The sequence below is a fragment of the Channa argus genome, chromosome 19 (assembly GCF_033026475.1).
Source record: "Channa argus isolate prfri chromosome 19, Channa argus male v1.0, whole genome shotgun sequence".
NCBI lineage: Eukaryota > Metazoa > Chordata > Actinopteri > Anabantiformes > Channidae > Channa > Channa argus.
Window position 1 is genome coordinate 3426050 of NC_090215.1, and position 16875 is coordinate 3442924.

Consider the following 16875-nt stretch of genomic DNA (forward strand, 5'->3'; position numbering starts at 1 on the left):
ACAAAATACTTTTATTTTACAACGCTCGATTTTATTCAACAACATTTCAGAAATTCACCTGTGCATGAATTGAGTCGTCGTGATAGACTCCACACCCTGGCTTAGATCTCCACTTTCCGGTGATACTATAAGTACTCGGGCCAACCCCTCTACTTCTCGGTTGGTCCGATGGTGGTGAGATTTCAATTGATTGCTACAGTGAGTTACAGAACCTCTACGTTTCTTCTCTCCCCTCCCTCACCACCGCCATTGACTAACCTTTTATCTGCTTAACAACAACGCAGTTAATCGACATATCTGCTGAACAACTTGTTTTCGTACAGCTATGTTTTTTGAAGGCTATTGCTGAGAAATGTGGCAGTATTTTAATATGTGAAAATGAAAAATGCCTTGTTCACGCTAATATTAATATAGTTTTGCGTTTGAAGGTATTTTTATTATATGAATTGTATGATATAAAATGTTAGGTGATGTTGATCCCTGGGTGGTATTATTGTCTTAAAGTCTCAGAACAGTCTCTGCTGGATCTGATTGCTTCATTGACTGTTTGAATATAAACCTACCATAAGTACGAGCTAAATGACTAAAACTTTTAATTGATCCATGTCAATTTGTGTTCTATTTCACCATTTATCCCCAGTGATGACAGACAGCTCATTACACATTAGCTTTAATAACTTTTATGAGGCGATGAATTGCTTTTCCTTAATGTTTGATGGTAACATAGTGACATTTAGTTAGCCTCTAAATGTGGAGGAATTCTTTGTAGCCTTTGATCCATTTAGGAATCACTTATTCCTACTTTCCTCTGTGTGTGTGTGTGTGTGTGTGTGTGTGTGTGTGTGTGTGTGTGTGTGTGTGTGTGTGTGTGTGTGTGTGTGTGTGTGTGTGTGTGTTTTTGCCTAATGGGCAAATACCTTTTGTATAAAATGTTACACTTTGTTAAGTTGCCCGGTCAGAAGTTTAGCTGCAGTTTTAAACATCTCACAGAGGTCAAATAAATACTATACTGATAGTTACTGGTCACAACACGTTTACAAAAGATTATATGTTTTGTTTACTATTCTTAAAAATATGATCCAAAGTTACAAGATGAGCACATGTTTAAACACAACTGAGAAAGGTGATAGTTTATTAGAATTATCAAATGGACTAGAATTGTACAGAAGTAGCATCATGGTATTTAGAGGCTCACCCGCCCAGACTCCCCCACCAAACCCCTAACCTTCCTAAAACATGACTGCCATTCTCCACAACCTTGATATTGAGCAAAGAAAAAAAAAACAATGTATGCAGACAAATATGAAATCTAAACCTATGTCTTCATCTGGGCTTGTTTTTTTCACAACAGCCCCAGTTTGTACTCCACCATCATGTGAGGCTCACCCATCCTTTCACTCTGGGCAGGATCTGAAAGGTTAACATACAGAAACAGAGTTTGGTGGTAAGATTTAGCATTTAAACTGTCAGCGACTGTGTAAAGAGGGAAGAGGTAAAGCTCATCACCATTGAGGACGTCCTCAAAGCCGATGCACTCATCGCTGCCTCGCAGTGTGTCTAGAGCCAGATTTGAACTTTGCAAGAACGGCAGGCGCTGAATCTGCGAGGACAATCAGTAAGAAGTGTTAAAAGAAAGTAGGGGGGAAAAGGGGGGAAGTACTGGGGGCTGCTGACATGAACCAGAAACATCCAATTACCTGTCTGGCTGCCCTGTACTCCATCTGAAGTTTGAGAGGAGCATGAAGACCCTGGATGTTCCTGAGCGTCGAGAAATTCATCTTGTCCTGATTCAGCTGGAACTGCATGCACACAAACACACAAAAGCTCAGTACCCGAGTGATCAGACTTACACCTACTCCCTTGTCGTCCCGAATTAAAATCAAACTACTGATCTGCTTTTCACAACTAAAATGCAGCCCTCTGTATAATTAGGAATAAAGGCACTATAATAAAGTGGGAATGTGATTATAAATTAGTTTTATTATGAAAGCCACAAAGAGTTTTTTCTGATTCATGTATACAAATAACAGTCCTATCCACATCTGTAGTGAATATGTATAACATGCGTACATGTGACCCTCACAGTAGGAACATCACAAGCATCACCATCAACATTAATTGTCCTAATCCGACCAACTGGGACACTTCAACGTAACAACTGTTGGTGTCATTTGTTCCACCTGCGTTTTTCCAAATCCACTATGATTACGTGCTTTAAAGTCATGACAGGTCCAGTGAGGCAGAAATGGATAAAATATTGATGTCAAACGACAGGGAGTGTTTAACATTTGGCTCGTTACTCACATTCTTCTCTGACAGCTCCAGTGGGTGGCTGGGAAGAAGCTCATTCTTGACACTTGTAAAGCTGCTCAACAGAAGAACAAATACAAGCCAGTGAACATCAGAACTTTGGTTCAAAGTCAGTGAGCTATTTAACTGTTATACAACTAGAACAATACTCACTGTCCATTTTCTGATACTTGGTACAACAGTGCAGTATATTTTGGTCAACTGATTTTTATACTTACTGATAAGCTAGAAAATCACTGATAAGCCAAAATATATCATTTAACATTATCTGGAATGTCAACAATGACTTTGAAGATCTGTGTACAGAGTGGTGCACTCGTTCACACCGTTTCTAAATGACCTAACGTTACACTACTTCTTCAGGATATTTGTCTTGTTATGTAGTGGCATTCATCAAACAAAATACATATACTGTTGTGTGTTTGTAGAAACAAAAGGTGATACACGTAGCATTATCAGATTCGGGATATTTGTCTGACCCGCTCCGCAGAGAGTCCTGGACTCCGTACGCTCCCTGTGGACACAAACCAGCCACAGGTACACTGTCTTTCAGCTGAGAGCGAAGTCCTCGGGTATTCTGCAACAAACAACATACGCAGTCGATTTTTATATCTGCTAATATTGTACTATCAAATATAAACTCAAATTAACAGAGAAAGCTGAAATGAAAAAGGCAACATCACAGCTAACGTTAGGCGCTAGCGTTAACTAGCATTAGCTCGAGTGACTAATCAAAATCCAAACTACTGGTCTCCCCAGATAATATTAACAGGACAAAGGTACAGAGAGGTAAAATAAATATGCCTAAATCTACAGACAACAGCGTGATAACCACAACGGTTATAAAAGCAAAATGTTAACATATTAAACGCTAAACCAACCACACCATTGTGACTATGTTTCTTCCACTTTCTTTTCCTTCAACCTCCGGCTGCGTCGCGTTCGCAATTACGACACATCCGGTTTGAGCTGCAGGTTACATTTTACTGCGACACAGCGGTAGATAAATACAATCACTATATTACTTCTGCGCATTGGTTACATTTATTAAAATATGGATCCCAACATTATCAGGGACTAACAAAGCAATGCACATAGACATAGATACCTATTCATGGACACATAGACACTTCATAAATGACCCGTCTCAGTATATGTATGTGTGGGGGTATAGCTCAGTGGTAGAGCATTTGACTGCAGATCAAGAGGTCCCCGGTTCAAATCCGGGTGCCCCCTCTTTTTGTCTTTACATCACACTCGTTAGCTTTTAAACCTTCATGAATTTCATTGTTTTACATAAAAGCAGGGTTGCATCATTTCACACAAACACTTAACACCCTACATTATACTAACCCTGAATTTTGGTTACAGTCTTTACATCTTTTATTACAAAATGAAATGAAACTCTTGTTAGTGTTTCACAGACTTTCTGTTTTGCTCTACATTTTGTTAAACATAATTTTGGTTTTACAGGTGCTGTGTTATCATCAAAGGTTAAACCTATGTATTTCTTGTGTAGAGGATGATGGAAGCAGTGAATAGATCTTGTTTACAAATCCCATGTAAATTTAAACCTGAACCTGAACAAAGCTTTGATAGAAACAGCTACAAGATCTCTGGAGCGTGGATTAAAAATGACTCCACAGTTGGAAACAATAAAAATATATTATTTTCAACAGTAGCAATTAAATGAACACTTATCTCTTACTTATTACTGAAAACCTTGGGGAGAAAAACAGGACTGCTCTGTTTTCTAACTCACTCACAAATTACACAGACACACTACAGTTAGGAGACTTTGATCAGTCCATAATGGCCATAATGGTTTTTGGTCTTTGATGCCAACATGGCCAACTACTCTTTATTGTGAAATTTAAAATCACATGAAGTACCTACAAGTGGCACGAGTTGATAACAACAGAAATAATCAGTGTTAATAAACATTATACAAATAATCAGTGGGATCAACTAATTGTGGCTTTTTAAGTAAATGTAGATATTGTAAATAAGCTCTGTTAATTTAAAATTATATTCATCTTAACTGGTGAAGGTTTTCATTCTGGAGCCTTCACAACTAATAAACATGTGTTGTTCTGACTTGATGTCTTTTAAGTCGAGAGTTGATGCATTGAATGAAAAAACTGCTGACAGTTCAGTTATTAAATATAGTAATTAAAGAAATAAAACTAGCAGATTTCCCAGCATTGTTTCAAAGGTAAAACTCAGAACTCTTCTTGTTTGTAGTTTAAAATGTGTGTGTGTCCTTAATACATATTCACTACTTTCATTTTCTAATAATAAAATAAAGTTAGTTTTTCACATTTAAATACTTACTAAATATCTTAAGCCCAGTAAACGTTTTTTAAATTCAGCAACTGAGTCAGTATTTTACTGTGAAATCAACAACACATAAACAATGTTTATTCTGTAATAAATAAAACATGTTTACTTAAAGGATAATCACATTAATATAGATAACTACAGGTAATGACATTAATAATCAGATTTATAACCGTCAACAATGTTTTTCTGTGTGAGGAGACACATGATCGCTTTCTACAATGAGGTTCCACTTTTGGAAGGATCATTGTCCTCACACTCATCTTCCTGGTTGTTTGTGGTTGGTAAGTAGGTCTAATTAAAGCTCTTGACACAATGCAGTGTAACTTTAACTTTCATTATCAATCTTTCTTTTCAATGATGCATATCCAATATTGTCTATTTTAATGAGTCGCCATTACAACTTTGTGGATTTAATCTGAAACACAGAAGAAATAATAAAAAGTGTTTAAACAGGAGGTTGAAGTTGAACTCCGACTCCAAAACAGACTCAGTTCGGCATTACAGCACTGCACTGTGTGCGATTATTGCTTACATTGAAGTGCCTAGACAATCTTGTACTGAAAATAAATGATAGTAAATAACAGTATTTGAATTTCCCAAAACATAACGCAGATTAAAAAAGATAACATTAGCCCAAATAATGTCACCTTACCATTAGCAGGTATTCTCATTTTACACTTTGAATCCGATGGTAAACCTTATAATACTACGTCTTTAGTTGTTGGCTTGGCATTAAATGTATTACTTTTTATTACAGATGTCGCCTAGCAACAAATGGACAGATGATGGACAGAAATTATCTAGCAGGGGATAAGCTCACTCTTCAAATCGTAGCCATTCAAACAGAAAATGACAGCCCGTATGGAGAGATGGACTTCTCCAAGAGATCTGGACTGACTATGGTCCACATCAGTGGGAAGCAGCAGAAAACCATGAGTCCACAGAGCTGGTTTCATCATGGCCATCATACTCATATTAGTGTGCAGACCTCATATTGTTATTGTTGTAAGCCTATAAACTGCATGTGGGACTGATTCAAAGCTCTAAATGGGGATCTGTGGACCAAAAGGGGATGAGGCTTCTAGCTGCTCACATCACTAGAGCAGTACGAGAATACTTTAATACCCATTTTACTCATTAAATTTTATTATGTGTACAGACTTACGGGTAAATAAATATAGTATTGCAAAAATGACCACAAATCATATGAAGATATATTTATTCATTACACTGTAAGAAAAACATTGGAATACAAGTTCAAAAAATGCTTATTAATCTTAGTCGCTTTTATTGGTCCAACATTTGACATAGTGCGTGTAAACTCTAGATCAGCTGGAATCACAACACTGAATTACACGCATTACAACAGTGGTCCGATGAATAATGCATTCTAATCCTGTTTCGCTGGAAACATGCTACAATATTGTTAAGTATTAAGAAGACAATTGGTGCCAAACTTAACTCTAAACCTTTTTATGGGAATACAAGTTGGCACACGTCATAAAAAGATCTTTGGGTTTTAGCTTGTAAACATTAGCACGTGGGTTATTTCATTAATACAGGTCTCAAAGGCACAACTACAGCAAGCAGAATGTACTCAGTACAGTCAAGTGTGATAACTTCACAGAAACCTTCATGTAGTGAATCACATTTCCCAGCCACCACCACCAACCAGGCACCAGGCTGTCAGTGCCGCAGCATTAGTGTAAAGTAATGTCCAAAAGATACAGTTTGTACTGGATTTGATATGATTAGTTTCCCCCTGCTTCCACCTGAGATTTCATTCATAACTTATTTCTCTTCATTAAAGAGACTTGGCAGTCACTGATTGCACTTTCATGCACAGAGGAAGTTAAATACACCCGATGAAATTCTAGCTTTCTACCTTTTCCACATACTACATCTCTGCCATGTTTTTGTCAACCTGAGAAAATAGACGACGACTTAACCTGTATGAAAACCTTTGGGTCTTCAGTCGCGTCATCCTAACCTGGTTCATAATTTGAAGAGTATAAATTCAATACCTATAATATTAGCCAACCATGGGCTTGTACTACAACTTACTCTGGCTCTCTGCGGCTTCACTCAGCCCATCATGGCTCTACCTGAAAATTGGTACCACAAAACTTATGAACTTATGAGCTGTTCCTGTAGCTATATATGAAGTAAGCAACACTATTGGAACCCAGAATAGAAACTTGAATCACGTGTGGGGAAAGTAATATTCCACTAGGTGAATAGTAAACATGAATCTGCCAGAGAAGAAAGAACAGAAGCTAAAAGGATTCATTGATTTTAAATCACGGGGCATATTTCACAAAAGATAAATGACATGACTTAAAGAATGTTTGAACAATTAAAATTAAGCTATAACCATTACAGTTGAATGACCAAATATCAGCAGCTCTTTATTATTTATCACTTTATAGTAAACTCTTTTCTTTCAGGTTCCTATTGGAATGACTGTTTTACCAGTGATCTGATTGGTTAGTTGTTAAACTGTTCCCTGGAGTAAATGTGGTTAGCTGTGCACCATAGGTTACGACTGGGATCCAACCAGGTTCAAAGTGAGCAACATGTAAAGTACCAAAACAGCTGAGCTAAATTTGATGAGCGCTGATAACCCACTAACCCCGACTTCAGAACTTCCTTCTCTGTGTATGAAAACCCAGTCAGTGACGCTGATTGCACCCTAATAATCTTAGCTTTTGAGAGTGGTCTGGGTTTTATTTGTGCACTCTGTCTTCAAGTGATCTTAGCTCAGCCTCCACCTTAGGTGGCAGATCGGCTCCGACTTGCTGGGTGAAGTAGGCTCTCAACTCTTTGCTCTCCTTCTGCCAGAAAGGCTTAGGCACATTGAACAGGGCGCCCATATCCACGTTGCTGCTCAGGCCTTCTGTGTTGATGGCACCATCTCCGGGCAGCCAGCCGATAATGCTCTTCTTGGCCGCCTCGTCCTCCCTCTCGCGGCCGCAGCGCTTGAAGATCCACTCCAGCACGCGAGCATTTTCACCGAAGCCAGGCCAGAGGAAGGCGCCGGTGGCGGGATCCTTTCTGAACCAGTTGACATGGAAGATCTTGGGCAGATGAGTGGGGGCCTTTCTGCTCTCCATGCTCAGCCAGTGAGCGAGGTAGTCGCCAAAGTTGTAGCCGAAGAATGGCCGCATGGCGAAGGGGTCGTGCATGATTACTTTGCCTAAAGGAAAACATTAAAATAACCATCTCAGGCTTCTGGTGGTTTGGCTTAAAAACAGCAATACAACGGGCGCAGTTCATTTTACCTTTATGCTCAGCAGCTGCTGTGGCCTCGGACCTCATTGCAGCCCCAACAAAGACTCCATGTTGCCAGCTGAAAGACTCGTAGACCAGAGGAACCCCTGACAACAGCAACATACAATCATGTTTAGTTTACAGCTACCTTTGTTTAAAATGTTGCTTGACTTCTCATGTTCATGTGTAACACAAGTTCTTGCCGTATTGAATAAAGTTACACTTTTTCATCTAGGGAAGTATTAATTATAGTCACCTGCAAGCTAATCATAAAAGGCTTCTATTTACTGTCTCATTAAAAGCACAATATAATATATTTTCACATCACTGCATTCTCTCCTTATTTAAACTTTTCTGGAAAATGGGTTGTATTTAACTATGACTTCTCACACCACAAGAGATCCAACTATAAACAATGTGAATGTTAAGGCTTTCTGGGTTAGACAACTAAAATAAGTTCCCTGCTCTCCCCCCTCCCTTATGATTCCAGTCTGTATATAGTATAAAAGCAATTTAGCCTTTTATGCTAAATAAAAATGTACATGTTTCAAGGTAAAAAAAACCAAAAACAAAAACGTATAACAAATGTATTGCAGTTTGTTTTTGTTTTGTTTTTTTTAAAGAACGAAATGAAAAGCAGGAACAACCTTCTGGCCTCCTTCCACCAAATATGACGGCATCGATGGGAACACCCTCCTCGCTCTCCCACTGGGGGTCAATGATGGGACACTGAGCTGCTGGGGCGCAAAAGCGGGAGTTTGGGTGGGCACACGGAGTCGAGCTTCCTGTTTTCACAGAGGAAACAAATGGCACAGATTTGTAAACACCGACATCTGAATATCATTTCCTACTGTGTGTGACTGCATCTCTGTCCAAACAATGCTTGGACATAGCACTAGATGGCACTGTATACTCTACGGCTGCTCAGTTTCCTCCTCTTTAATTCAAAGTCTGATGAAAGGGGGTGAGCCACATCAGAATGTTTCATATCTGTACTAGTATGGGGAAAAAACAAACTTGAGATTCAAGCTGAACCTGCACTACAAGCAGCACACACGTCCTCTATTTGATACCTTGCTTCCAGGTTTTTCCGTGCCAGTCTGTGAGAGTGACACCAGATGCAGGTGCGTCAAGTCCTTCCCACCACACTCCCCCATCGCTGGTCTCACCAACGTTGGTAAACACCGTGTTTTCCGCAATGGTGGCCATGGCATAGGGGTTGGTCTTGTCTGAGGTGCCTGGAGCTACACCAAAAAACCCATTCTCTGGGTTAATGGCCCTCAGTTTACCTACAGAGACACGTGGGACAGAGTTGACATTAAACACTGACCACGTGACATATTGAGCAACACGAACGGGTGCGTATTTGTGAGCTCTACTCTTTCTTCTCACCTTTGCTGTCAAACTTCATCCATGCGATATCATCTCCCACACACTCGACCTTCCATCCTGGCAGAGCTGGTTTCATCATTGCCAAGTTGGTTTTGCCACAGGCACTGGGGAAGGCGGCCGCTACGTAACGCTTCACACCCTGAGGGTTGGTGATACCCAGGATCTGATGAGAGAAGAAGGTTGCTGTTAAGATGTTATGGACAAATCACTACAACTTCATTATCAAAAAAGTCTACGTTTGCCTTTTCTAAATTATCAATTATCCTAGAAAATTGTAGGCGCCCTTCATTCTCACCAGCATGTGCTCTGCCAGCCAACCCTCGTCCTTGGCAATGCGTGAAGCAATGCGGAGGGCGAAGCACTTCTTCCCCAGGAGAGAGTTTCCGCCGTAGCCACTGCCGAAGGACAGGATCTGCCTGGTGTCTGGCAGGTGAGATATCAGAACCTTCTCCGGGTTACAGGGCCACGAGTTGACCAGAGGGGCTGGAGAAGAACAGAGAGGGAAAGACGATTGTGTAAAATCTTATCCATGTTATACAAATCAGGCCTAATAAATCTGCTTTAAGCTCTTGGAAGCTGTACCTTTGAGAGGTAGAGGACGTCCTACTGAGTGCTGACAGCGCACAAACTCCACTCCTTCAGCCAGTTTTTTCAGGACGGGGGTCCCCATACGTGTCATGATGCCCATACTGGCCACAACATAGGGAGAGTCTGTCACCTTCAAGGACAACAAAGTCTTCTTAACTTTCAATTTTCAAACATATACAACTAAATCCAAATATATGAAATTAATACTTAGAGTAGAGAATTTCTGGGTACAACGTAGCAGGTTTATTTGCTTTTCCCTGAGTATCAAGTGTTCAATGAGCACAGTCAGTACCTGGACACCATATTTACTCAAAGTGGAGCCTACTGGACCCATACTGAAGGGAATCACGTACATGGTCCGACCTAAGGGAAAAACACGAGTGGAGTATATTTTACCACTGGGAAGCTGGAGGACATACATAGAAAAATAAGCCAGATAATTAGTTTCCATTCACCACTGTACCTGCCATGCAGCCGGGGAATCGCTCCTCTCTGGCTTTGTGCCAGTCTGACTCACTCATCCAGTTGCCCAGCTGGCTCTTCACCCCTGCAGCTGAGATGGGGATGGTGTCCCTCTGGTTTTTGGTCACGATCACAGTCTTGCTCTCCACTCGAGCCACATCCTTCGGGTCCGTACGTGCCAACCAGCTGGTGTTAATAAAATACAAATAAAAAACACTGATATATAAGGAACTTTTACAACTAAAGATGACTATATATTCATATATACTTAGTAATACACCACTGAATGCATATATGTGGGTAGAGCCTTACCAGTTTTTATATTTGGGAAGCTTCTTGACCATCCCATCCCTCTCCAGACAGGCGAGAAAGTTGGCTGTTTCCTCCGGTGTCCCCGTCACCACATGCACACCAGAGGGCTTACACTCGTCCACTGCTGCCTTTACAAAGTCAGCCACCGCTGGCGGTAGCGAAGGGATGGAGGCCAGGGACCGAACCCCAACACTTGCCCCAACACCACCATGCCTGCATATGAGGAACTTATTACACATCTGACTCAGTGATCATCACAAAGCAACTGTAACTTCTGCACACAAAGTAAACCATGACAAGCACATTGTTAAGAGTCAGTACTGAGTCCTTTACACCAAACACAGTAAATCAGTGAGCTGATGGTAAAGCAGTCATCATTCCAGAGATAAGTGGATTTCATTTAATAGGCCATTTGCAGTAGCCTTTGTCCCAACACAAACAGAACTGATTGAAAGGTCTATAAAGCAGAGAGGCCTTAATCAGTCTTTACAGTCTGCCTCCCATTGTGCGAAGTTCAGAGCTGCCTCACAGGGCCCTCACCAGGGCACAATCAGGGAACAGTAACAGGCAAACATCCTTTGGTCAGACTCACTCAATCATTTCTTTCATTCAGTTCTGTTAAACGCAGTTGCTGTGGACGCCAGATTCTGATGATTTATTTCATTGTGCTCATAATGTTTCAGAGCTCTGATGACAGAGATTTGCAGAATCATCCGGGCTTTTCTACTCATTTAATGCAGCAGGGAATATTACTGGTTTTAGGGGCCACACAAGAGCCATGGGGTGGAGGGAGAACAAGGACTTTAAATACAAGGTGCTACATTGGAATTGGAGTTGTGTGTTTTCCATGTGACAGCAGCAGTGTGCCCTGGGCTAGTTATTAGTTCAACCTGAGACCCTCAAACGGACTTCATCACATAAAGAGGAATGAGGGGTACCGGCTTATTGTCAGCGTGAGATTCACAAACACAAGTCACTGCAGGGGGCTGGTGCTGTGTATGAGTGTGGAAAAGACTGGACCGTGTCAACGATGAGACCTTTTAAACATTTATAAAATGTACATCGTGTACGCTCAGAGTCACAGAGGAGCTGTAATTAACCCTCTTAGCTCAAATTAACAGCTAGTTAATTAGAACAGTGGCTAATAAAGTTCTAACAAGGTCTCCTGTAAAGTTTTCCTCTTGGCAGCACATTGTGTAATTACTTGTATGTCAGCTTTGCACATCTACTGTTTCTTGCTCGTACACAGTGCACGCTGAAAGAAAACAACATGTCACAGTGAGCTGAGAACAGTGAAATTCCAATCTCAGGGTTAAACTTCGACAACAGAGGAATTAATCATGAACAAACTCCGGTTTTGCCGGAAAGGCTGACTCACTGACAGGTGGACAGGTTTGTAATAATTGTTAACTAAGCAAGTTTACTAGATTTGAACAATAATCACGTTGCTTTAACTATCTGGGGCTCAGTATTCACAAAAAGCACGTAACAGTGGTTTACACTACTTGAACAAAAAGAAGTGATTAATTCCATTACTTAACCAGTGTTAGTGTGGATTCCAATTGTATAATTTACAATTTAATTATGATAACTAAATATTTACAAGAAGACCTGCATTTTTCAAGTAATCCTACTTAGATTTTTAAATGAAGACTATTCTAAAACTCTATGTTATATTAATTTTTAACTGATTACCAACTTAGCTTATATTTGTTTTTTAAGTTTGTTTGGTAAAAGTGAGGCGATCGCTTTTTCAAGTCAACATGTTCAGATTTAAAGTGCATTTCATTCTTAAAATTGTGTAGTCGTGTCGATAATTTGGATTTTTCTCTAACCGCAGTTTTTAGCTCAGGCATTAGCACAATCTCCTCCCTGAGGAGAAAGGTGTGATGTCATTTGGATTGTATTGATCACAATGACAATGCTAACATGCTGATTTTGTGTTTACCTCATCACAAATGGTCATAAGCCAAAAGGTAAATGGTACCTGCTGCTTTTTCCTTGTGATTTGGTGCTACAGTGTATAAATAAAGTTGAACTGACTGTGAGGATGGTACTGAAGAAAAAATGTCTTCAAAGAAAATCTTCAGAGTTCTTACAATTCACCCTGAAGGGGAAGATGAATGACCGAACCTCTGTGCCAAGCCACCCAACAGCGGTGGAGACATTTCAGTAAAACAAAAAAATGTCGTAGTGGCACTGGAGAAGAGGTGAGGGGATGGGTGATGTTTCCCTACGCTTTCATCCTTCAAACACACAGCCTCTTTGTCAAAAGAAAGTTTGTCGTTGCCAGTTTTTTGTGGAAATACATTATTAGCTGAAGGGGAACTAAAGAGTAACTGTATCCCACACGATTAAATATCAAATTGTAATTAATCTTCTGTGTTATAATAAATGTCTTCTTAAATCACCCCCTCTGTTCTTTATTCTCATTTCCCCGTCACAATAAACCAATTACACACTCTTCATCATCCATCCTGTCACACCACTGCGAACTGTAACCAATCCAGTGTCCTGAGGACTTAGAAAGGAGATGAGCCAGACTCAATGAACCCTAACTGATTTCTAATGTTTGCATTGCTGGCTGGAGCTCGAGTGTGGCTGACTTGAGCAGAAGATGAAGGAGGCTGTGATGTGGAATTAGCCCATGTTTTCACTGTGCCAAGCGAAAACTTTTAGAAACTCCAATGACCTTTGCTCCCAATCTCCCATCAACTCAGTCAATTCCCTTTGTGCATTTCTTCTATTGCTCAGCCCATCCCCCTTAACTGAGGAGCACACGCATGGCTACATTTGACACATTTTCCCATGATTATTTGAGACATCAGCACACATCTGCACACATCTGAAACACTGAAACAGGCTAAATAAAAAAGATCCAGTACAGAAAATGAGGAACATCAAAAGAAAAACAACTTTTAAAAATGCTTTCTAGCCCCCTGATTGTCTCTAGCTTCCAAATGCACATTCAACCAGCAAGCCAATCCTCACACACCACATGCTGACACACCTACAACCCCCCTCTCTTCCCGCCCTCACAGATCCTGGTCAATAGACTCTTTGGGACAGAGTCTACACACGTAGCAAACTTAAGCTGGAGTATCAGGTTGAAAACGCATACGTGCTTCATGCATTCTCCTCACAAATGGGCTAGTGAGTAAACAGGAAAAAAAAAAAGAATAAAAAAAAATACACACACTCCAAGGAATTCAGGCAAAAAGAGCAGCGATGACTCCAGTCAGTGACAGTCTGTCAAGCAGAAATATAAATAGAGGGAACAGGTCCACAGGCCTCCTGTCACTAAGCTGCATGCTCAAACAATGCGGCAGTCACTACTTAATGCCAAAATAAAAGGTTGTACGTGCAGACACACACACACACCATAGAGTGCTCCCTATGTGACTGGTCTCAACAGAGCCTCATAGGAAGATGCTTTTCTCAAATCACATACTGCTCTGCCTTGTTGTTTCATCTATAAAGACACCTACAGGCCTCGGCTCTGTGTCACCTGATCTGCAGTCTGTCACTGAGATCAAGTCTGACAAGTCTGTGGCTGCAGTCAGCACAGCAGCTGGAAAATAATCAACATTTCACAATGAGGGTCAGACTTATTATAGGTACAGGAAAGAAAGCTTAAAACATCCATCTATCATCATAAATAAAAAGGCTGCTGCAACAATACAGTCTCGTGGCAAAAACTATCTATATTATGTATATGTTATTATTTCTTATTTATATTTTATTTATAAAAGTGACATTGAACGGAATTTTGAGTTATAAGGTTTCCTGTTTAGCAAAATCATCAGAAAATGATTCATATTAACTGAACACGTCACAACACATTTCCAAAGAACTTCTGCATTTGCATGTAAGATTTTAAAGTGACTAAATTCACTGGAATTCAGTGTGTAATTTTCCCTTTAAACAGGCAAATGTGACTGACAAGCTACTAAATGAAAAAACAAGTAGCTTAACCATAAAAAGGCTGTTAGCATTAGTGCAATTGAAGGGACGTGACGCTCCATTATTACGTCCGATGCTTTTTAAATAAAGTCTCACCTTCTGAGGACTCCCAGTAAAAGGCACGACATCTTCGGTGCAAGAGAAAACTAGCTTCCAGAAAGTGACAGTGTGAGAAGGCACATGGACGTTGTGTGGAGAAGTGGAGCTGCTCACGGATCATATATGAGCTGTTAACAGGACCTTGCACTTTGTTCACACCGACACACTGGGATGTGACCGCGCAAGTGGACGCTGTCCTGCTGATAGCCTGATGTCCGCCAGCTGCTTGAAAACGGCCGGTTTCAACACTGGTCACCGACAGGAGGAGGAGGAGGAGGAGGAGGAGGTCTGCTTGTTCCCTGTCGTCTATCCTCCAGCAGCCGGATGATGCAAGTTTCCCCAGAGCTGCACAAGCAGCAGACTGAAAAACAGCGCGGAGAAACAACCCGGAAACAGATCCGAGTCTTCAACTTTCTCTTAAAGTTGCACAGTGGCTGTTTCTGTGTATGAAAAAAAAACCAAACGTTTCCAAATGCTGTGGTGTTGCCTGAATTCTCCACGGTTTACTTTATTCCTTTAGTGCTGGTCACATCATGTGGTGTCTCAGATTTACTGAGGTCATTCATTAGAATATTCAAGTGATTTCATGTTGCACTTTCAGAAGCAGCTTTTCCCAGCAGAGGAGCCAATTTAGTGCACAGATTTGTTTTTTTCTGAGCCAAGTCAATACGTTTTACTTTAAGAGACACAAAAAAACTTACACTAAAACAAGTGCTTGGATCCTTTATATCTGTTGGATTCAAATAGCTACTTGTTTAGTCCTTGTGCATTTAATCATTTCATTTCACCTTTCAGTGATGACCTTTAACATTGACAACTGGCAGCTTGTTGCATGAATTAAATAGTTTTAACATTCAGATTTAAACCTGAAGTAGGTATATAGTCTTTTATATCAGAGCTGTGTGTCTGCCTCTGGCTTTCAAACAATGAATTTCCTGTTACGCTGTGACAGAGAGGGGAAGCAAATAAATAGAGGACTGAACAGGACAATATGAGCTGCAGAGAAATAAAACAGTCCTACAAGTCTGGTCAAACATCAGCTAGTCTGTCTCATGGTCTCTGGTTGGCTCTGCAGAGGCAGCTGGTTCTCAGTGCACATGATTACACACAAACATTCAACATACACCGATCACATTTTAAAATGAATGAGGGGCCCAAAACATAGGACCACCTCTTCTTACAATGCACTAGAATATGACTCCACTAGCTCCACTTGGACCTCAATAATTTTTAATCACCTTTCTGACAGTCTCAACCTAAAAACTGAGAGATTATAACATTGTAAATGTTGAATTCCGGGCAGAGCCGCTGTACTGGATTGTATTAAGTTGCACAGGGGGTCATAATGTCTGTGCGTATACATGCTAAAGACCACAACTGCTGATTTTAGGACACAACACCATTTGATGCAGTGCTGTGATTAATCCTTTGGCTGTACAGAGACCTCTGAGTTACAGAGATTGATTTTTAGTGTACTGAGCTGTGGCTATTTATCTTTTAAAGTGACTCATCTGATCACCTAACAGATAGTGATTGTACTATTAAATAAATCCAAAAAAGCAACATCACACACTAAAAAATCTGGACATGTCATACATTTCACCAGTGGTGGCAAAATACCTTTAAGGGCCTTTAATCTCTAATAATTTCTAAATATTTTACATATAAACAAAAGTACTCAGCACAGAGAGTAATTCAACAACATAGTGAAGAAAAAAAGAATGTAGTGCAGCAGTGTATAGTTAATTCCTTTACTTCAATACACACAAGTAAAGTACAGCAGAGCATTGAGGAAATGTACTTACAGTACACACTTTGTTGCACTGCATATCAATGTACTGTACTGCAGTACTGTGTTTTGAAGACTGCTGTGGAGTAATGAAGGCTTTTGATAAAATCCTTTACAAGTACACAGTCCAATCAGATAATTTACTGACAAGTTTTTCTCTCTATACACCACCACCACCACCACATAGACACACACACATGCACACAGATGCACACACCCCTTTCTTCTCAAGTGTGACCTTTGTCCTTATTATTTCTCAACAGCCTCCCTGAGATTAATAACACACTGACAGTTTGAATCACTCACTCAATCAAATCCCAGAATCAATAACTAATGGTGCCTGCACT

The 16875-nt window shown here is 40.3% G+C and overlaps 2 protein-coding genes and 1 non-coding gene across 3 annotated transcripts; 1 reads left to right on the top strand and 2 right to left on the bottom strand.

The window, feature by feature from the left end:
- Positions 1-1115: 1115 nt before the first annotated feature.
- Positions 1116-3353, bottom strand: pomp (proteasome maturation protein). Its single transcript, XM_067486897.1, has 6 exons — positions 3197-3353; positions 2790-2887; positions 2305-2365; positions 1698-1799; positions 1507-1600; positions 1116-1410 (listed from the first exon to the last, which is right to left on the bottom strand). The coding sequence occupies exons 1-6, from the start codon at positions 3197-3199 to the stop codon at positions 1343-1345; spliced, it is 426 nt and encodes a 141-aa protein (XP_067342998.1). The 5' UTR covers positions 3200-3353; the 3' UTR covers positions 1116-1342.
- A 121-nt stretch (positions 3354-3474) lies between these two features.
- Positions 3475-3546, top strand: trnac-gca (transfer RNA cysteine (anticodon GCA)). Its single transcript has one exon. It is a non-coding gene; the product is annotated as a tRNA-Cys (tRNA).
- A 2309-nt stretch (positions 3547-5855) lies between these two features.
- pck2 (phosphoenolpyruvate carboxykinase 2 (mitochondrial)) lies at positions 5856-15082 on the bottom strand. The gene is made up of 11 exons (XM_067486367.1): positions 14737-15082; positions 10678-10890; positions 10367-10551; positions 10196-10266; positions 9898-10033; positions 9611-9798; positions 9316-9478; positions 8997-9212; positions 8571-8708; positions 7935-8030; positions 5856-7849 (listed from the first exon to the last, which is right to left on the bottom strand). The coding sequence occupies exons 1-11, from the start codon at positions 14766-14768 to the stop codon at positions 7380-7382; spliced, it is 1908 nt and encodes a 635-aa protein (XP_067342468.1). The 5' UTR covers positions 14769-15082; the 3' UTR covers positions 5856-7379.
- Between the last annotated feature and the right edge of the window lie 1793 nt (positions 15083-16875).